Raw genomic sequence first — 22,080 nt, forward strand, 5'->3', positions numbered from 1 at the left:
TGTTCTCTGCCCAGGCTCTAGAATAGTCTACCCCTTCCCCTCACTTAGGGGATCTCTGTCATGTATTGATCTAAATGTCACTTATGTAGCCCTACTTAAGATCAGACCCTCGCAGGGTCAGAACTGTATTGAAATTAAGAGGGTCCCTTGCCCTCTTGATGAGCATCTTTCTCCATTATCAGTGGCCCATTCCCAACATGCTGCTTCCTTTGAGGTCATCGTCACATACCAAGTCATGTCTTTCACAAGAAGCAACCCTTAACCCACCAAGCACTCAACCTCCTCCGTATCAGGCATGTACTGGTACATGGCTTCATGTTTGACCCAGGTGAGTCTGGCCTGGTTTGGCCAGAATGGGGGAAAGAGGCCAAAGGCACAGATCTTGAACACACATTCTTCGTGGTTCTTCCAGACCTCGGGCACTTTGGCCACAGATCCCTCGTGGGCTGAGATGCCCTGTGAACCGTGTGTGCTGGGACTCAGGTACCCTGTGGTTTGGAGGAAGGGAACTGCTAGGTTATGGTTATTTCCAGATACCTGAGGTAGGGCGAAGCTGTGAAGGGTATTTCCCGTGGGCCAGCCCTTTGTTCCCCTTCCCCGCGGGTCTATAAATGGTTAATAAGTGGGCAGGAGAAGTCTTCTGCCTTTTGCAAAGTTTGGTTCCTGGAGGCAGATTTTTTTTTTTTTAAACCCAGCAAGTGTCAGATAATTGGAAGGGTGGAGCGGGGCGGCAAAGCTCGGCACACCTTTGTCAGGACTTGTTTGGAAGCAAAGAGCTGAAGGAAACAAGAGGGAGAGAAGAAGCGAACATTTTTGAACGATCACTCAGCTTTAACACACCTTGGCTGGGCCTGGATAAAAAAAAAAGTGGCACCGCAAACTTCTAGAAGAAAGGTATCCGAGGAAGAAAGAGAGGGGTGTCTGCTTCAAGCCGTTTCCAGTCCCTCCAGACTCGAAGCCAGGTGAGTCTTTTCCCTTTCTCTGAGACTTTGGTTTGAGGCTTGCTTTCAACTGTAAAATGTTTATCAGAAAAAAAAAGAGGGAATTTCTGTCTGGAGCTCTGGGTGAAGCCAGAATTGGCCACATACTCATGTATGTATGCTGCTTAGGGTTGGTCTTCTAAAGCAATACCAAGGAAGACCCACCTAAGGCAAGGAGAAGGCCAGCAGAGAGCCACGGGGCTCTCCTGGCGGTGACGACTTCTCACCATTATCTTCAGAACTGAAAAATGATTGTAGCAAACTGCTCTTGCCAGGTGGCAGTCCCCTTCCCTCCATCTCCCTCTTCCTACCAGCCTCTGCCAACTGCTCCAAGCCTCTTCTGGCTGCCCCAGGTCTCTGTTGCTGCAAGGTTTCCCTTAATCTCTGGGGCCTAAGCAGACATTGCTGCTCATCCCTAACTTGAGGAAAAGTGAAATCTTTGAATGGTGTAATTGGTCCAGGGATTTCCTAGAGTCAAACTGGAGTGTGAAAGAGAATGAGAGAAAGAGAGAGAGGAAGAGAGAACACTGTTTCTATGAATAAACTCTCCCTGGCCAATTTGGCCTCTCTTTCCTCTCCTCTCAAAAAAAAAATCGCTTTGGCTTTGGACTTTCCAGCTTAGGTCTAATTGGAGCAGAGGTATAGTAGCTAACACACTGTCCCTTCACGTTTGAAAGCCGGGCAAGCCTCGGCCATCTCACTCCTGTCAGAAGTGCTTACTCCGCAGTCTAGAGTTTAGAACTGTAACGTCCTCGAAAGATGAGAAGGTTTTAAAGCTGTGTATCAGAACCCTGATACTCTTTTGTTCCTTCTCTGTGTCCTCTCTTGGAGCTGAGACAGGGACCCGAGTAAAAACTATCACATGTCCGTCTACTGATGGATGCCCTCTGATAATCAGGGGGTCTGCCTTGCTCTCAGGCCCTGCAAAATCTCACAGAACATAAACAGGTCAGAGACAGTGAAAAGCTCTGCTTTAAATCTGCACAGAATCCCTTTGTTTTGGGAAACAGATCAGGCCTAACAAGTTACCAAACAGATTGTAACCAACGGAAAGAAGCCTGTCGGCAACGCATGGTTTGTTCACCATCATTGGTGGTGGCAGTCACAGCTGAGTTGGCATAATTGTAAACTGCTGTCTTAGCTGTGGTCATGAAGATCTAAGGTGACCAAATGTACTAGGTTGTTGTTTTAAGATTTACTTATTTATTATGCATACAACGTGCTGTTGGTACGTATGCCTATATGCCAGAAGAGGGCACCAGATCTCATTACAGATGGTTGTGAGCCGCCATGTGGTTGCTGGGAATTGAACTCAGGACCTCTGGAAGAGCAGTCAGTGCTCTTAACCTCTGAGCAATCTCGCAGGCTTAAATTACTAGGTAGCAAACTCACGACACGACCTATGACGTGACCCCACGACACGAGCACCAGGCCTCTGGTTTCCCTTATCTTCAACCTGCTTGGCTCCTGTGTGGAGTCAGATAAAAGGCCAAGGCATGGTTTTTCTCATTCTGCAGCAATGTAGTAATAAGGGCGGCGGGGGTGCTGGGGAATACAGTTTCCGTGTAATTATTTTGGGTAAAGCTAGCCGTGGGGGCGGCCGGGTGCCGGGGACGCAGCCCCGCCGCCCTTATTACTACACAGCAATTTCCATAATACTTTATTTTAAAATGTAAAATCTACAGAGATTGGAGTAACAAAAATGCTGAAAAATTACTGTGGTTCTTTAGCAGAATATAGGAACATTTATTCCTCAAATTAAACGCTAAGAAAGAAAGAAATGATGAGGATAATTTATTTATCTCCTCTGTATCAAGCACGGGTGTTTTGTTTGTCATTAGAGGATCATGGCCGTGGTTTGTTGTCACACTGACAGGAGCTGGTCCTTGCTTGTGTGTGCCTTAGACCACATCCCTGTCTGAATGGTTTTAAGCGGATGTGACACCATCCAAAGAAAGTGGAAAGGGAAAAAAAAATACTCATCAAAGTATGAAACTGTTTTCAAATTTTGTCTTCATGTACCAGAAAGTCACGTGGGATTGTTTGGACTTTTTTTTTTTAAGCATTAGTTATGAAATAAGTATAAGGCAGCTCCTGAGAAGAGTGAGTGGGCACGTTCTCACAGGGAAGCTGAAAGGTTGACCTCAGAGAAGGGGTGAGAATGGTGAATACTAGAGGCTGAGAAACACAGGGGAGGGGAGAAAGAGGCAGAGGCTGGCTAACAGTTGCCAGTCAGGTGGGAGGGACAAGCGCTAGGGTCCCACTGCACGAGGGGCTGCCTGGAGCTGGCAGCGATTTCTTATGGATTTTATAAACAATGGAAGGAAGGGTTGTAGGTAGCAGTGCTCGAAACCCAGATAGTGGTGTAAGAAGCTGGAAATGGTACTCACCTTGACTGCATCAGTGCATGTGTGCATGCGTTTAATCACAACACACACTGACTGTTTGACTTGAAAATCAATGAGAGGCATTCCTTGAATCCCAGCACTCAGGAGGCAAAAGCAGGTGGATCTCTATGAGTTCAAAGTCAGCCTGGGCTGCACAGCAAATTCTAGGCCAGCCAAGGCTATATAACGAGATCTTGCCTCAAAATAAATAAGCAAAAATGAACAAATATTAGGAGGAACTGCAGAAGGAAATTGGTACAGCTTCAGAGTTAAGAACTTGAGCTACGAACTCGGCCTTCGTGCAAGTGAAGCAGCCCATTCATCCAGGAAGTTAAGAATTATGTTAGACGACAAAGCTCCCATTAAGTGGTTCTTTGGGAACTCCAGAGCCCAGCCAAGGACTGACAGGGGTGGCAGGCTCAGGCACGAACCTGACCAAACTTTCTTTTCCCTGATGTTACACTTTAAAAATAACTACCAGCTTGGAATGATTGAAACAGAAGTTCTGTGAGGAAAACCTCTCTCCCGCGGGACAATGCTAGCCCAGGTCTGTGCCCACCACAGTGCACTTCCTCAGAGGAACTCAGAGAAAGTGCTAAGAAATGGCTCAAAATCATAAAAGTCAGGAAACCACAAAAAGATCTGCCTTCATAGCAGGGTGTTTACCTCTTTGTGCCTCTGGAAGCTGGGGAACCTGTGGCTTTCTGCTATAGAAACAGAAAGTTCTTCCTTAGAAGAAGCCACAGGGCCTGGGAAAGCCCGTGACTGTGTGGATACAGAAACCCCAGCAGAACTGAGGCCTATGGCGCTCAGGAGACTGAACCCTTACAGAGCTGCCTTCAGTCAGTTCCATCAGCACCCTTCTGGAAGTATCAAAATGATACCTCGGGGAGTAAAAGATTCAGACATTTTACTAAGCAGTGATCTCAGGGTAATATTTCCTATTGATCAAGTACCATTCTAGACAGCCAGTCACTGCCCCAGCCAGCATCCAGCTCTACTGAAATGTTTAATCTCCTCAAATCTCCACCCTCGGCTCTTGGTAATGGTTAATTCGAAGAAAGATAATGATGATAGCAGTGATAATAGCACAAGAGAGAATGCCAGTGGTCCTGAGATAATTAATTCTTAAGCTAAGGATTTCAAAGAGGGTGTCCAGCTCCACACAGACTGGCATGCACAGTCCTATAGGACACAGCCAGCCTTCCGGCGCGGTCACCAGGCTAGATTTCCTTATTAAGCTGTTTCTGGAGCTATTCCTCTTAGTCCCAGAAAAGACATTTGATGGCATCTCAGATGCAGCTACCCTTTTTCCATGACGCCACATTCCTTCTCTAGAGCTAGGATTAAGAAACACCAGTGAACAAGGAGCTGGCATATCCAGTCAGGCCCTGAAGCGAACTCTCGCCAGTCTTGGCTAAGTCCAACAAACTGCTGAGCTGGTCTTATTTCGTCAGTGTCTCACCAAGGAAGTCACCTCAGGCTACAGTACGACGTGCAAGGATGAGTCTTAGACATGTTTATATTTGTTCGTTCCTTCCTCCATTACAAACAAAACCAAAAACCTCCTAAGAAAAATATAATCCAGATTAAAGTATATTTATTTCCCTTCTGATTTTAAAAGAAATTAAAATAACTATGGTTCCCAATCAACAAACACACACACACACACACACACACACACACACACCACGAACAAACCAAAACCACGGTGTGAGGCTGGGAAGACAGTTCATCAGTTAAGAGCATTGGCTGCTCTTCCAGAGGACCCAGGTTTGTTTCCCAGCATCCACATGGCCACTCACAGGCATCTGTAACTCCAGTTCCAAGGGATCTGATGTCCTCTTCTGACTTCCACGGGCACCAGGCATGCATATATGCACAGACAGATATGCAGATAAAATACCCATCCACAAAGTTAAAAATAAACAAGCAAACACATCGCAGATGTAGTCCGCCGTCCATGTGCCAAAGCAGTAGGGCAGCAGCGTGAAGCCCAAAGGCAGATGAAGCGTGCAGGAGAAGGCTCTGTAGGGGGCACCTGGGCAGAAATGGCTTCACGTCTACAATCTAGACAGCACTGCACCAAAAGATAACACTGAGAAGAGAAGGTTAGCAGAAGAGAGGCCCAGGGAAAAGCCTGGCTCTGAGTCCTCCCACAGCAGCCCCTAGTCTACCACCATGTCTGTTAGCCCTGCCTGTGTCTCCTGTGCCCAGGAACACAGCGGGCAAGAGCTTTTCCCTTCCAAAGCAGAGTCAGGCTAAGGCTGTTGGTCTGCCTGCCTTCTTCTGCTTGTGTCTGCATGGAAGTCTCTGGACTAGTCTGTTAGGAAGATCACACTTCAAACTTTGCAAACTGTAAGGATCTGTGAATATATAGAATGTGTTTTTATCCACCAAGCACTGTTCTCACATGCAAACTCTAACACGGTATGCAGGTCATACATTCAGAGTTCCTCCCTGAGCACAGAACGCTGCTCTAGGTGTTTCATTTCTCCTCTGTGTGCGAATGCTCGATTGTGAGTGTGTACAGATGTGTATGGATGTGTGGAGGCCTAATGCGGCTGATGGGTGTCTTCCTCCGTCACTCTCCTGCGTATTTATTGCAACAGGGTCCCTTGCTGAACCCAGGGCTTGCCAATTCTAGCTACTCTAATAAGCCAGCTTGTCCTGGGGATCCCCAGTCCTCTGCGTCTCGAGTGCTGGGATTACAAACAGCCACCATGCCTGCCTGGCATTTATAAGGGCTCTGGGGAGTCTACCCTCTCATTCTTACTCACTAGTATTTAACCCGTGGAGCCATCTCCCAGCGCTAGAACACAGAACACTACAAGGCATATTAAAATGCCATAGCCAATACGACTTCAGCACACATCCTGCGGTCCCCCATCACCCTAGCGTATAGTTAGACAAAGGTCAGGGTGACCAGGCTGCTGAAGCCGAGGGCAGGCTGTCCTACTAGATTCTGAAAAGGGTAGACTGTGCAGGGGAACTGCTGGATTTTGTCTGTTACGATCAGGGACCAGATGGGGACTGGTGCCTGTACAGGTATGCACAAGAGTTAGGCTTGGAGTGCTAAAGACAGGTTTTTGGCTATTAGCTTGAATGTGTGCCGTCGGGGCTAGGCTTGCTAAAAGCAGTGACTTCTGTTCCTGCAGGTGGCTATGGGATGGATGTGACCAAGAAAAACAAGCGCGAAGGCACTGAAGTCACTGAAAGACGTAAGACTCTTTGGATTTCTCTTACTCAGAACTGTTTTGGGAACAGCTGCAATCATCTCCTCTAAGTCCGCTGTCACCGCGGTATCTCCAAAGGTCTCGGCAGGCAGACTCCACTCCTTCGCCCGGGAGCCATCTTCTCGATTTTTGCTTTCATGGGCTTATAACCAAAGGAGTTCTGCATCTTGTTCCGGGATGAAAATCTCCATTTCTGAGCCAGGTTCAGGGCACTATCCCCAGTCCGACAGAAAACAAAAGAGAAATAAAGAAAGGAAAGGAGGAAGGCGAGGGAGAAGGGAGGAGGGAAAGAAGGGTTTTCTTTTCCCCATAGTTTCCATGAGCAGAATTTCAACAACTGCCCGGTACTCTGTGGTTTGATGACTACCTGATTCTCTGTGGTCTGTTTAACTCCTTTATTTAACCCTTCTCTAACCAGGGGTATAGGACAACAGAAATCTAAATGTAGAATGTCTTACTTATTTTGGGGACTAGGTTGAAATAACGCTGGTGTCACTCTCGAAATCCACACTAAAACTTGAAATCACATACATTTCCTCTGTGGAACTGTCCAAATGATAAATTCGGGGGCGTTTAGACTGTCTCTCCAGCAACTCTAATTTAGGAAACTTTTTCATTTATTGTGTGACTTCCATTTATTTCCAACAACAACGAAAAATTGTGGCTCCACTGACTTAGAACTTCAGGCTAGAAATAATTTATTTTTATGCATCAGAAAATCCCTAAGGTCGGTGCAGCGAGAGGTTGCTGGGAGCTCAAGGGCCATTATTCAAATGGAGCTGTCACCTTCCTGTGACAAGCCCTTCCCTTTAATGTCCTGAGTGCGGTCTCCACAGCATTCATAACCCTGTGCTCCTGGGAGAGTGAGAACTAATTAGAGACATGCCATGTGACGGACAGGGATGCATGGGCAGCAAGGCTGGAATCCCAGCAGCAGCTGACTCCATGCGGCACACGGTGGTCTGGACCATCTCCTTCCACCTGCTCTTTCACCCCTCTTTCTGACAACCATGCATGCACGTACTCTGCACAACCACATCTGTACACATGTGCACAGCACACAGAAAACTCTCCTTTAAAGACCAGTGAGGGCCAGTCAGGTAGCTTGGCATGTAAAGGTGCCGGCCTGCTGACGGTTTAAATGTGAAATCCAGACCTCACATGGTAGAGGGAAAGAGCCAACTTCTGCAAGCTGTTCTCTGTTGCATACACATGCCATGGTACATGCATGCCCACACTCACGTGCCATGGCACACACATGCCCACACACACATGCCCACACACATGCCATGGCACACGCATGCCCCCCACACATGCCATGGCACATGCATGCCCCCCACACATGCCATGGCACACACATGCCCACACACACGTGCTCACACACATGCCATGGCACACACATGCCCCCCACATGCCATGGCACACATGCCCACACACATATGCCATGGCACACACATGCCCACACACATGCCATGGCACATGCATGCCCCCCACACATGCCATGGCACACGCATGCCCCCCACACATGCCATGGCACACACATGCCCACACACACATGCTCACACACATGCCCCCACACATGCCATGGCACACACATGCCCACACACACGTGCCATGGCACACACATGCCCACACATGTGCCCTCACACACATGCCCACACACATGTGCCATGGCACACACATGTCCACACATGTGCCCTCACACACATGCCATGGCACACGCATGCCCACACACATATGCCATGGCACACACATGCCCACACACATGCCCCCACACATGCCATGGCACACACATGCCCCCCACACATGCCATGGCACACACATGCCCCCCACACATGCCATGGCACACGCATGCCCCCACACACAGGGGCTCCAGCCAGATGAGGCCGAAAGTGAGGGAGGTAGTGTGTTGATGGCCACAGTCAGACAAAAAGTTGACCCTGTTATGGCTTTGGGAATCCACCCAAGCCTCATGCTACTTCAGGGGACTGACTCCTGAGGAAAGAGTCCTACTTCTGAACATTGTTTTCCCAGACACGGGAAGCTGTTAGTGTCTCCGTAAGCTTGCCACTGGAGAAGCTCGTGGTTGTGTGGTACCAGGGGATGTTCCTCAAAGTCTGCCTCTGGGATTCGTTGATGCTCATTTTACTGACCTCCCAAAGTGGCTGACTCAGGCTTCCCTTCCTCTCTCTGCCCTCTACGCTCACACACGTCCTTGAGGGTCCAGAATGAATCATGGTATCCCAGAGACACCTCCAACGTCATCAGGGCAAACAGAGTGAGATCAGCCAGGGTGCTGGCCCCAGCTGGCCCAGGCATCTCTGGAAAGGGACAGAGCAGGGATATGTGACTGTAAGAAAGGAGAGGCTGGCCCTCTTCCAGACTCAGACTTGGGCCTGGACTGGAGCGGTCAGTGAGAGGCCTCGGTGCCAAGACAACCCACTCTAACAATTGGGGGGGAACTTTTGGTACTGACTTAGTTAGGGTTTTCATGCTGTGAAGAGACGCCATGACCACAGTAACTCTTACAGAGGAAACGTTTAATTGGATGACTCACAGTTCAGAGGTTTAGTCCATTGTCACCATGGTGAGGAGCCTAGCAGCACGCAGGCAGACATGGTGCTGGAGATGGAGTTGTAAGTTCTGCATCTGGATCTGCAGACAGCAGGGAAAGAATGCCACACTGGGCATGACTTGAGCGTCTGAGACTTTAAAGCCCACCCCCAGTGACACAATCCCTCCAACAATGCCACACCTACTCCAACAAGGCCTAATAGCCCTACTCCCTATGGGCCTATGGGAGGCCATTTTTAGTCAAACCACCATAGGCACCAAAGAGAAAATTTATAGTCTAGGACATTGACCCTCATTGTTACTGCTCATATTTTCATGTATAATAGGTCAGATTTCTTTTCATAAAACACAGCTATGTAAAAAGCTTTGTTGAGCCTAACAATGGGCTTAACCCAGTAATGTCAGTAAAAGCTACAGCGTCTCCTCTTTTGCTTGTCTTTTCCAGTTATCACAGAAACAGTAACTACAAGACTCACATCTTTACCACCGAGTAAGTAGCTTTGTCCCAGTAGGTCCCATGTGAAGGCTCCATGCTGTGATCTTGAACACGACAGTGTTCCCACTGAGAAAATCCAAACTTTCTGGAACATATTCTTGTGTGTGTGGGGGGGGGGGGGGATTGAGACAGGATTTTTCTGTGTGGCCCTAGCTATCCTGGAACTAATTCTGTCTATTGACCAGGCTGGCCTTGAACTCACAGAGATGCACCTGCCTCTGCACCCCTAGTGCTGGAGGCCTGTGCCACCACCACCTGGCTTGGGAGATAGCCTTTGCTAGCAGTTAGGCTGATGTTGGATTATACACCACTACCAGTCCAAGTCATGTGAATTGCTGAGGAAGTGCGCAGCAACTGTGTGTTTCCTTATAATTTGAGGATATTCCCATCACTCCCTGCAATAAACCCCCTTGTGTCTTGGCAGTTATGCCCCACTCCCCTCTGCTCCCCCTGACCCCTAGGAACTCCATCTGCCGGGAACGGTGTCTGCGTCTGTCTTTATGGATTTGCTAGTATAGTCAGTAAAATATGGGGAATCCTATACTCCCTGAGCATTTGACTTCAGTCCACTTTTGTTTGGGAGCTTTTAAGTGGATTCTAATCTTCCTGGTGGATTCTAACAACAGAGACCCAACACTACCCCTGAGCCCACGTGGGCTGTGGGGTGGGGAGAACCCACCCATCCATGGCCACAGCAGGATGATAGAAGCAAGTCAAGTGGAACCCAGAGCCACGCCTCATCCTCCCAGTACCTCTCGCGGCTGCTGAGTCTGGGTCCCAACTTCCATCTGAGATGGGGGCGGGGCTTCGCGTCACTCAGCGGCCTGGTCTGTCTGGTCTGTTTTTCCTGCGGGATAACTTTCCGTGCTCCACCAGAAAGCTCTCGTTCACATCAAGCAGGACAGTCTTTCCAGACCTCTGTACTGAAAATGAGGAATGGGGAAAGGGCCGCTTAGAATTTGGAGCGTGGTAGGCCAGGCATCCCAACCAGCGGGAGCCTGACAAGAAGGGGGGCTGGGAAGGCTCCACAGAGCAGAGGATGAGGAGACCCTCTGGACAGGCTCCACCTTGAGACTGTCACCTGCTTTGACAGAAGGGAGCACCAGCAATGGATACGCTAAGACAGGCTCTCTCGGTGGAGGAAGTCGGCTAGAGAAACAAAGTCTGACTCATGGCAGCAGCGGCTACATCAACTCAAGTAAGTGGAGTCTGGCCTGAGGGTCAGGTTGATAAGCGGAGATGAGAAACAGTGGAAATCCACCGTCTGCGGTCATTGCATGAGGGGGACCATTGCCCTCTCTGTCGTTCATTCCACATGCCCCAAGAGTCACCCAAATGACAAGGGAGGGATTGGCTCTCAAATCACCAGCTTTGGACACCGACAGCAAATGGATTCGATTTTCACTAAGTCTCCAGGGCAGGTGACACTCACCAGTTAGGAAGCCTGCGAGGGAGGTTGTCGCTCCCCCATTGAGTCCCTCTACCTCAGCTACATCATATAGCAAAGGCTGTGTGTGTTTGAGGTTTACAGTCGGACTAACAAGGAGTGAAAGGTGAAGTCTGATTTGCTCTGTTGAGAAAGTCGAATGCAGCTCTCAACCTGTGGGTCACGACCCCTCTAGAGACTGAATGACCCTTTCACAGGGGTCACATATCAGATATCCTGCCTATCAGATATCTATGTGATAATTCATGACAGTAGCAAATTATAGTTATGAAGTGGCAATAAGAATAATTTTATGTTGGGGTCATCACAACATGAAAATCTGTATTAAAGGGTCTCGGCATTAGAAAGGCTGAGAACCACGGCCCTAATGGCACGCAGCTCCGAGCTGCAGTATTCTGCTGGGTAAGCACCCACTGTGACCCTCTCGCTCCCTGTGAGGCCATCTTCCACGTGAAAACAAAACACAGCAAAAAGTATGACAAAACAAACAAACAAACAAACAAACAAACCACATAACCAACTCTGGAAGCCATTAAGAGGTGGCAGGGGAAATAAAAAGGAAACCTAACACTCAGGAGAGCCTGCCCTCGTCCCTCTGAGCAGGAGTCAGTGGTCCAGCATCAAGTCCTCAAGAAAACTCTAAGCATCCTTACAACCCCCACGCACTCTGTGTCTGAGGGCATCTCAGTGTCTGCCCGAAAAGGCAGGAGCAGTAACCCTGCCTTCCTTCTCCTGTGTCCCCTGGAGTCCCCCTGCCCCTCTCTCAGGGTCCTCACTTAGTAGCCTGGAGATTATTTGGCTGATAGAACCATGTGTGGATGTTGAGGAAGCATCTCTGGTGAGGTGGTGCCACTAGCACTTACACTGCTTCCCCATGGCAGGCGGGAGCATCCGGGGCAACGCTTCCACCTCCAGCTACAGGAGAGCTCACTCGCCGGCCTCCACCCTGCCCAACTCTCCAGGCTCCACCTTTGAGAGGAAAACTCACATGACCCGCCATGGAACTTACGAAGGTATATGCAAAAGAGAGCGACTCTCTTCCTGGTGTAACGCCACTCATCCTCAGCACATTGGCTCCTTGGCTTCTCTTGTGTCCACACTCCACCCATCTTCCTCCTCACTGCATGGCTGCTCTTACAGGTCGCATTATTGGAATAGCCTTGCATTCATTTATCTCACTCAATCGTTTTTTATTCACTTAATCGCTTTCCAACTAGCATGTTACCGTGTTTTATGCTACGCGAAATGCCTTACGGATCTTGTCTTCGGGGGCCCTATTGTCTAAGGTGACAGGAAGAAGTGGTAATACCGAGTAGAAGGGGGTTCCTACTTTCCACTGAGGAAATCAAGGATGACTCCATGAAGGTGGTGCTTGGCCTTGGCATTGTGATTATACTCATAGATGGAAGGACAAGACACGGGTGGTCCAGGGCTAAAGAGGGATTGGGAGGCCCAGATTCTGTACTAGGCTTAGACTTTAGTCTCCATATAAGAACACACAGAGGTTTTTGAGGCAAACAGGTGATCATATTTGAGGCCCAGAAAGCCATGGACAAGTGACAGTTTAAAAGGAAATCTTCAGTGGTTGAGAAGAGAGAAATCTGGGCTACGACTAGCTTCTAGAAGTGAAAGGGGGCTGGGAAGTGCGAGATAAAAGAGACAGAATTGGCAGACTTTGCCACCGATGTGAAATGTAAGAACCTGGAAACTGCTGTGCCCCTGGGGTTCCAAATGCAGACGGGGAGCAAAGTGATGCCAACAGTTGGGACAGGAAAGCAGGAGGAAGGCCCCTGCTTGGGTGAATTCTGCTACAAGAACGACCCATTGCCTCCCGAAACACCTCCAGCTATGGGACATAGTAGCTGGCACCCCTGTCCCGTAGGAAGCCTTGTAGAGGTAAGCAGCCTTTTGTACTAAGTGTCCTATCTGCTCTCCAGGTAGCTCCAGCGGCAACTCCTCCCCTGAGTACCCACGGAAGGAACTCGGTAAGTCGTCTCCTTATTTGCTGGTGAAATGCTCTAACAGGGTGCTGGGGAAATGCCTGAATGATGGATGTTGGTCAGGGGATACCAGGAGAAAATGGTTTCTTCTCAGAGTTTGGCTCCCGTTGACTTGCTTCCCATTCACCCTGATGCATCCTTGCCAGTTTATTAACTTATGTCGTCAGCATTTGCTCATGACGCTGCTAAGATGGTAAGCTGTGTACACGGTTCATGCCAGGACACATGCGCCCCTAAGGCCAAGCAACAGCTGTAGGGATTCTTCTTTCCACGGTCTTCACAGAGACCTGCCACCAAGGAGGAGCACCAGTCACAATGTTCAAACGCTGGACGTCTGTCTACAGCTCCCTCCCAAGGGCCACGCAGAACACCTGTGCCACACTGAGCTGTGTGTTCACTTGACCTTAAGTGTTTCTCTTGACCTTACGTCTTTGGTCTGTATTCTTAGAATCTCAATGTACAAATGAAGTGAGGTTAGGGCCAGTGGTTACATAATGATTATAATTTTCTATATTTGCTTATGTTGGGAAAGCCAAGGTAGGCTTTAATAAACTTAAAGATTTAGCAGTCTTTTGGTCCATTTGACAGTGTTTCCACTTGTCCGAATGCATCACACATACACACACACACACACACCTCCGACACAATGCTCTAAGCATCAGCTAGGTCAACACTTGCTCAACTAAACTGCATAAAGGAGTTGCAAGAACATTATTTGCCCTTCAGCCTCTAGGCATCATTTATTTAGCATCTTCTATACAGTTAAATATATGTGTGTGTGTGTGTGTGTGTGTGTGTGTGTGGATTTAGACACTGTGAAAATATCACCGAGTTCAAAAATATTCAGCATATCAAGTCTGTGCCTGAGGTTACTTTTCTCTTTTCCTCAGCATCTTCTGCAACCAGAGGACGAAGCCAAACGCGAGGTGAGTACTATCACTGAATCCAGTTCAGTTCACTCTGAGCAACTAGTACTTGTCAACCTGTAGCCAGGAAGCAGAGCACAGAAGCGTAGATAGGAAGAGCCTCATCTTGAGGAGCCTGGAGCACTGCAGAGTCTCAGACAACTCTGTGAGCGTAGGAGTGGGCATCTGAGAACGACCCACAAAGCTCCATGGGCAGGAACCAAACAGTGGCAATCTGAGGGATACGGGTGCCACATCTGTCTTCAAAGCTGGTCTCCTAGATGTGCTCTGATTCCTTCGTAAATCAAGACAAGCAAAAGCCCTACTTTGACAAATTATTGCAAGGGATAGTTCTTTAAACTTGTCATCTAGAAAGATAGAGGAGAGGAAGACTCTAGGAAAGCCCCCTAGCAGAGGCCTGTACAACGTGGGAGCCTTGTGTCAGGCTGCACTGAAGGCAGAGTCCTCCGCAGGCTCTGCGTGGTGTTCTTCGTGACCAGGCTAGGCTCCCACTGTGTGTCACCGGGAGCTGTACCAGCCACCTGCAGCTTTAGGACAAGAGTTAAAAGTCTCCCACTCCCTAGCTGAAGCTAGCTCTACGCTGCCATCTTACCGACTTCCTGTTAGATGACAAAGTGAACACCAGAGGTTTTCGAGATCTCTTGTCCCCATCTCAGGGGCTCTCGGAGGCAGAAAGATGCTGGCAACAGTGAGGTGGGTGGTGACAAGCAGGGCTTCCTCGCTCAGCCTGGGGTTTGTGAAGTCTCAGGTATCTAGGAGTCAGCTGGCAAGTGCTATGGCAGAGAGGACATCCCTTCTGTAGCCACACAAAGTAGCCCAATGAGTCACACTCTTTTCAGAACTCGGGGTGCAGGATGGTGATGCAGACTCCTTCATCCACAGCCTCTCCTTCTCTTTTCTCCCCTTGTACAGAGAGCGAAATTCGGGTTCGACTGCAGAGTGCGTCACCATCCACCAGATGTAAGTGGTCACTGTCCTACTTCAATGACAGCACTCAGGAAAGTCTCAGAGTAAATCAGAAGCAGAGGAACCGCAGAGCCGAGGAGTTAGGGGATAACGTGTGCTCCCCCGAATCCCTTTCGACACTGGCAGGCATACCAGGTCGCCCAAGACACCATATTCAGGGGAAAGCCAATTGTCAAGCTAGTTTCTTAAAAGAGCCTAGCCCTCTAACTGCCCTATCCCAGATGACAGTGTCTTCCAGGCACAGTCACCCCAATGAGTCTGGTGAGGAAATACCTCCAAGGACTCTGAGTTGTGTGTGTGAAGCCCTGTAAACTTATGAGGCTGTCCCAGCCGCAAACTGGCAGGTTCATAGGAGCTACAAATTGTCAAAATTCAAAAACTGCAAAGCTAATGGGAAATGTCTCCACTTACGGGGCAGATACCAACTTCTCTAATATCAGAATACCAACAGCATTCCTTCCCTGAACTTTGGAATTAGGAAAGGGTCCAGGGCCTGATGGGAAAGTCTGGGGTTTTTCGCAGGGACAGAGCTGGATGAAGTCAAGCGTTTGCTTAAGGGGAGCCGATCTGCAAGCGCAAGTCCCACCAGGAACACCTCCAACACGCTCCCCATCCCCAAGAAAGGCACTGTAGAGACCAAAACGGTGACCGCGAGCTCCCACTCAGGTAAGCGCCACAGCCCAGGCTGTCACCGGGAGTTGGGAACAGTGTGAAAGATGTGCCTCTTCAGCTTTACCAGAGTCGGGAAAGCACCGAGTGTCTGCTCTTCCACACTGTGAATGTCTGAGTGGGACACTCTAATCCGCCTGCTCGGCTGTCTTCTGAGCATGTGGTACCCAGCTAAATCCCCCAGCAGGAGTGTCCATCTCTCTCATGGTGAGGTACACGTGTGTTTCTCTTTCCAGTATCAGGAACCTATGACGCGACAGTACTGGACACCAACCTCCCCTCCCACATGTGGTCGTCCACCTTGCCCGCAGGGTCCTCCATGGGGACCTATCACAACAACATGACAGCCCAGAGCTCCTCCCTCCTCAACACCAACGCCTACTCAACAGGATCGGGTAAGGTGTGGGCTGCACCTGGTTTCTCCCTCCCAGAATGGGGACCAATGGGGACCAATGGGGACCGCTGCAGCTCTACTCTATCACTGAAGAGCTCCCTCGGTGGGCGCTGTAATATGGAGTGGTGGGCGGCTTCCCGCCACTGTCTAGCTTAGCCCCAGAATAATTACACAGAAACTGTATTCTTTTAAACACTGCCTGGCCCATTAGTTCCAGCCTCTTACTGGCTAATTCTCACATCTTGCTTTAACCCATTTCTAATATTCTGTGTAACACCACAAGGTGGCTTACCAGGAAAGATCTTAACCTGCGTCTGTCTGGAGTGGGAGAATCATGGCGACTCACTGACTTGGCTTCTTTCTCCCAGCATTCTGCTCTGTCTACTCCGCCTACCTAATTTTCTGTCCTATTAAAGGGCCAAGGCAGTCTCTTTATTTAACCAATGAAATTAACACAAAACAGAAGACTCTCCCCCATCAAGGCACCATCCCCAGGGCCTCCTGGGAAGAGTTTGTTTTTGTTTTTGTTTTTTTATGCCCAGATGTCCAAAGCATTTCCCACTGGAACATTGTTCATTTCAATTTAACCCAGAAGGTATTTTTTTTTTTATAGAATGAACATATAAGACTTAGTATCAGAAGAAATATAATATAAAAGAACACTAAAAATAGATACGGACACCACATATCAATGAGTGTGATTTGATTGGGGGACCCTTGAACCATTCAAATAATTTTTAGAGATCTCACTCTATAAGATGGGGCCACTAAGAAGAGAACCTTTAACTGGACCCACTTTCTACTCTGGGTCTAGCTATCCCAGATAATACTGTAACAGAACGCAGGAGCCAGCTCCCAGCATTTGTTCTGGTGTATGCACAGCATGTGAGCTTCCGCCTTGCCTGAGCCTTGCTGTCAACTGTCTTCTCTTTCCCCGCTGTAGTCTTTGGAGTGCCGAATAACATGGCGTCGTGCTCCCCCACGCTGCTCCCCGGACTCAGCAGCTGCTCCTCAGGTCAGTGCCACCACCTCGACACCTCTTCCTCTTATACTATTTTGGAAATTATTTATTTTTCTATTGCGTCAGCGAGCATTCTATCTGCACGGATGTTTGTTCATCATGAGTGTGAAGCGCCTGCAGGGGGCAGAAAAGGGCATGGGATCACCTGGAACCAAAGTTTTCGCATAGGCTCTGGGAGTCACACCAGTAAGACAATCAAGACCGATCCCCTACAGACATGTCAGCAGGCCAGCTCAAGGTAGACAATCCTTCCCAGATGATCCTAGGCTATGTCAAGTTGACAGTTAAGTCAACAATCAAGCCTAGGAGTCAAAATTGGGGCAAGGATTTAGCAGGTGCATACCTTTAACCCCAGAACTCCAGAGGTAGAGATGGGTAGCTCTCTGGGTTCGAGACCATACTGATCTGTGGTGAGTTCCAGGGTTGCACAGAGGTGTGCTGTCTCAAAAGGGGATCTTCAAATAAACCACTTCAAACAGAGCTCAGTGGTTATTTTATGTTTTGCCACCCAGGCCACTGTGTTTGCGCAGACCTCGGGGTTAGAGCAGGGGAAAGGACGTGGTGATGCTCGGCTCCTGCCTTCAACCTGCCAACCCCTTAGTCAGAGCAGAACGCCCAACCCATGGGAAGCAATAAGGATCCTGTAAAACAGCAGGGATTAAGTGAAGAGCGAGGTCAGAGAGGACTTCCTGAAGGAAGTGGGTCGAGGAAGTAGGAAACTAACAGGAAATTAAGCCCTCCACCCCCACTGCTGGAGAGAGTTGATTTCCTGTGTCCAGCTGACCACAGGGCTCCTGAGCCGTGGAACCCATCTTCACATGCTGGCCCAGCTCATTGGTGCTTTCTCTCCTGCAGCATATGCTTCCTCAAAGGGAGGGGAGACCAGGGAGTTTATGTGTTTGTTAGAGTCAGAGGAAAGAGTTCAAAAGAAAGGGAGAAACGTGCTGTGTTCGTGCTTCTGGGCTCAGTGTGTCTGCATCCGGTCCCCGCACAGCGAACCTAGTAGTTTAGAGGGCGACAGGGACAGGATTTTCAGGGGAGGCGGTAGTGTTTGTCAGCCCTGTGTGATGTACTGCTATTTAGTCACATGGCCCTTACTCTGAAACAACCATAGATAAAGTTTATTCTGGTGGAAGATGACCATGTTTCTAAGAGCATGCCCCTGGTAAAAGCAGTTTTCTGGGAAATGATCCGGCAGCTTCAGGATGCTTGCGGCATCTCGAGGGCATCCTCCCACTCACGACTCTCGCCCGTTCTCGGTTTCCCTCGCAGTGTTTGGCATGCAGAACAATCTGGCCCCCAGCTCTTCTGTCCTAGCCCACGGCACAACCACCACTTCCACAGGTTGGTAGCCCACGTGTGGGGCTCAGGAACTGGGAATGGGCACCCCTTAGATGCTACAACTCACGACACACCTTTTCATAGAGAGTTAAAAGGACCAAAAGAACTTTCCCACCAGTAAACCAGCCCCCCCTCCTCCCCGCAGCCTAAGATGTCAACCCTCATCCCTTACTGTCTTTGCTGTGAGTTGACTATACAGGGGAGCCTGTAAAGTCAGCAAGTCCACCCTGAGACATTTCATTCCCGTGTGTCTCTCAGCCCAGCTGGTCACGTGGTCTCTCTGGCTCATTAGTCAATCTTTTGCAGCCACTGCTACTTCAGATAAAGCTCCATGGTTGTTTTTATGTTGTTCTGCCCAGGCCATTGCGCCTGTGCAGACCTAGGGGTTAGAGCAGGGGAAGGGATCGCGGTGATGCTCGGGCTCCTGCTTTCAACCTGCCTACTCCTTAGCTGGAGTAGAACGCCCAACCCATGGGAAGCTATAACAGTCCTGTAAAACAGCAGGGATTAAGTGAAGAGTGAGGCCAAAGAGGACTTCCTGAAGGAAGTGGGCTTACGAACTAGGAAAAGACACAGCAAATTAAGCCACCCCACCACACCCCACTGGAGAGAATTGATTTCAATGCTTTCTCTCAGCTGATCAGACCGCTCCCACGCCACCGTACCACATTAGCCCAACTCATTGGCGCTTTCTCTCTTGCAGCATATGGTGTGAAGAAAAATGTACCGCAGCCCCCCACTGTCACCAGCACCGGTGTGTCCACCTCCGCTAGTGAGTGCTATTACCAACATCTAGGACCCCGGTTGGCACATGGGAGAGGCGCCATTACGACACACGGTGTCCTGGGAAAGATCTCAACCCATGCATGGGTGTTCTGAGATCCACAAACACAGCTCCCCTTGAAGGTCTCAGGATGTTTCTGCAGGGATGAGCTGGCTTGATCTTCCTCACTGGCGCAGGAAGTTCCACCCCCCCTTACACCTGCCTGCTGTTATATTCCAGCCACCATACTTACTGTAAACTCTTGGCTTTCTGTTACCTGGGATCTCTGAGAAGCTGGGAGCCCTCCGAAGCTGCTTCCTATAGACTCTATGGATGTGGGTTCACCCCATGCAATGAGTTATTTCCTCCAGTGCTTAGGTCCTGCTGTGTCTCCTTCCAGTCAGCAATTCATTCATTTAAAATAAAACGTTACCAAGCACCCATTAAGTATCAGACAGGCAGTTTGATTTTCCAGGTGACAAAAGAGGGCAGAGTCGTGTAGTGTCGTAGTGAGAGCAAGACAGTGCCAATGGAGCAGCAAGTGACAATCACAAAGACAAAGTACACCAGACAATGACAGAAAATGACATGATTCCTAAGCAAGCAAACGATGTGGTGGACCTGGGGCCCGTGGATGAGAGGGCAGAGCTTTAGGGGGGCGGTCAGAAAAAGCCTCCCCAGGATGGTAAAACCAGTCTATTATTGTAGTTAAGGAAGGGCCTGGCTGATGAAAGAGACCTTGGCAAGGTCAATGAAGACACTGTGTCTTCAGATAGAGAGGTGGCCCCATAGACCAGTCCCCAATACGTCCATCATTGTCCCAACCTCGTGATGGCCAGACCTAGCCGGTCCCCAAGGTACTTCACAGCACTGCTATCTAAAAGAGGAGCCCCCCAACACACTGGGGAGCCCTCCTTCCTTCCTCCTTGGCATCCTTCCCTTCCCCCTCACCCATGGCTTTCCTCTACAGCCTGCACCACCAGTGTCCAGAGTGATGACCTCCTGCATAAAGACTGCAAGTTCCTGATTCTGGAGAAAGACAACGTACCTGCCAAGAAGGAGATGGAGCTCTTGATCATGACCAAGGACAGTGGGAAGGTCTTCACTGCCTCCCCTGCCAGCATCTCTTCAAGTAAGTCGGAGCTCGGGTGCTGTGGGCTTCAGAAGGGCAGACTGTACAGGAGGCCCAGGACCCTCACAAGGCGGTTGGAGGCCAGCGAGTTAGTCATAAGCCACCGGGATTCCATTTTGATGAAAAATACCTGCCTGGACCTGCCTTGAATGCAGATAAGCTAGGAAAACATGGGAGTCTGTGCACAGTGGGAGTCTAGCCACAGCCCCAGAGAAGGAGATTAGCCCAGCAACACCGGACTAGCTTCCTATCAGGCTAACCTGGATCTTCCCAGGATGCAGGGGATACGAGCAGGCAGGGAGAGTGAAGAGACAGGCAGGGGGTGGGGAGTTAGACCAGGTTATCACTGGTTCTGCACACAGCTTCTTTTTCAGAGGACACCCTGAAAAAAGAAAAGCAGGCTGCATATGTGGCTGACACCTGCCTAAAGGCAGATATAAATGGTAAGAGAAATCCGACCCTGCCCACCTAGTGAAATAAAGCCACACCTCATTTCTCCATCTTCTGGGACCACAACGCTCACAGTCCACTGGCAGTCCCAAGAATGTGTTAGGAACATAGAATTCAGCCCTCCTCGGACTTGCTGGGTGGGAGGTCGCAGCTTTTATGTGGAAGTGTGTGTGTGTGTTCGTGTGTGTATGGGTGCACATGTGTGTGGGTTAACATGTGTGTGGGTGCATGTGGGGGTATACCATGTGGGGTACACTGTGTGGGTTCATGTGTGGAGGGTGCATTGTGGGGGTGCCATGTGTGTGGTTGCATGTGTGTGGGAATACATGTATGTGTGCACATGTGTGTGGGGATTCACACGTGTGGTTGCGTGTGTGGGGGAATACATGTATGTGTACTTGTGTGCTTTTCCCATCCTCAAGTCCAACTCCCAACTTGTGTTTGTACTTTTAGGAGACCTAAATGCTGCGTCCACAAAGAGCAAGGTCACCTCAGTAGGTGAGTAAGATTGGGGGACCCTGCTGTGAAAGATCCACGAGGTTGGCCACAGTTAGAGGGACAGAGGTGGCCCTTGCCGGGAGCCTGTGCACACATGAGCTACCCAGATCTGGTCTCCTACAGGCTCAAATGGGAGAAAGATGGAGAATGGGAGTGACAGGCTGGGGTCACAAAGATGATGCTCCAGGGCCCCCCAGCTCCTAATGGCCAGCAGCCATGCTCCCTGAGGCCCAGAGTCTCCCACCAGGGCAGGCACAATAGGACAGGCCTAGGAAGGTCATCCCGCGATTGCTCCAGCCCTCCGCCCCTTTCCTCCCCTCCTCCCTCGCCTTGTGAAAGAAGTGCATGAAGTTCCCACCTCCAAGACAACTGCCAACCTTTACCTTTAAAATATAATTTTAGGTTTTGGTAATATGTGAGAATCACCAAAGGTGAGCTGTGTCAAGTGAGGCTTAGTGACCTGAGATGGGGGTTTAGGCCTAATCAGAGGTAGGCATCGTACATGCATGCATGCAACACCCCTAACAATGAAGATGTTTTAAAGCCCGCACTGGGGTTTGCGGCCTCCACTCCTTAAGAATCTCATTTAACTGTTTTACAAAGCAGTTTGACCTCATTTTATAAAAACGCTTGTCAAGAGTCACACAGCCAAATCCCGGGTTTTCAGACTTCCTTTTCAGTTGTATCTCTATGCTCATGAAAAGCCTCACACAAACTCAAATCCTCCAGAACCGACCCACGTGACGTCACCAATTTTGAAGGGAGACAGACAGGAGCCTCCTGAATTTAACTCATCCTCC

At 49.4% G+C, this 22,080-nt stretch overlaps 1 protein-coding gene across 1 annotated transcript in view; it reads left to right on the forward strand.

The window, feature by feature from the left end:
• The first annotated feature begins 879 nt into the window (after window positions 1–879).
• The window catches only part of Col17a1 (collagen type XVII alpha 1 chain), a 43,551-nt gene continuing 22,350 nt past the window's right edge, over window positions 880–22,080 (forward strand). The window contains exons 1-16 of the mRNA XM_041661666.1: window positions 880–962; window positions 6,526–6,588; window positions 9,623–9,667; window positions 10,767–10,871; window positions 12,002–12,133; window positions 13,058–13,105; window positions 14,011–14,046; window positions 14,959–15,006; window positions 15,535–15,678; window positions 15,918–16,076; window positions 17,019–17,090; window positions 18,369–18,440; window positions 19,141–19,209; window positions 20,171–20,332; window positions 20,695–20,775; window positions 21,236–21,280. Of these exons, the coding sequence (XP_041517600.1) occupies window positions 6,537–6,588; window positions 9,623–9,667; window positions 10,767–10,871; window positions 12,002–12,133; window positions 13,058–13,105; window positions 14,011–14,046; window positions 14,959–15,006; window positions 15,535–15,678; window positions 15,918–16,076; window positions 17,019–17,090; window positions 18,369–18,440; window positions 19,141–19,209; window positions 20,171–20,332; window positions 20,695–20,775; window positions 21,236–21,280 (1,270 nt within the window). The 5' untranslated portion in view covers window positions 880–962; window positions 6,526–6,536. The remainder of the gene's footprint in view (window positions 963–6,525; window positions 6,589–9,622; window positions 9,668–10,766; window positions 10,872–12,001; window positions 12,134–13,057; window positions 13,106–14,010; window positions 14,047–14,958; window positions 15,007–15,534; window positions 15,679–15,917; window positions 16,077–17,018; window positions 17,091–18,368; window positions 18,441–19,140; window positions 19,210–20,170; window positions 20,333–20,694; window positions 20,776–21,235; window positions 21,281–22,080) is intronic.

Source organism: Microtus oregoni, unplaced genomic scaffold, assembly GCF_018167655.1.
Source record: "Microtus oregoni isolate MIOR12 unplaced genomic scaffold, Mior012 000012F_ref0000307, whole genome shotgun sequence".
NCBI classification, from domain to species: domain Eukaryota; kingdom Metazoa; phylum Chordata; class Mammalia; order Rodentia; family Cricetidae; genus Microtus; species Microtus oregoni.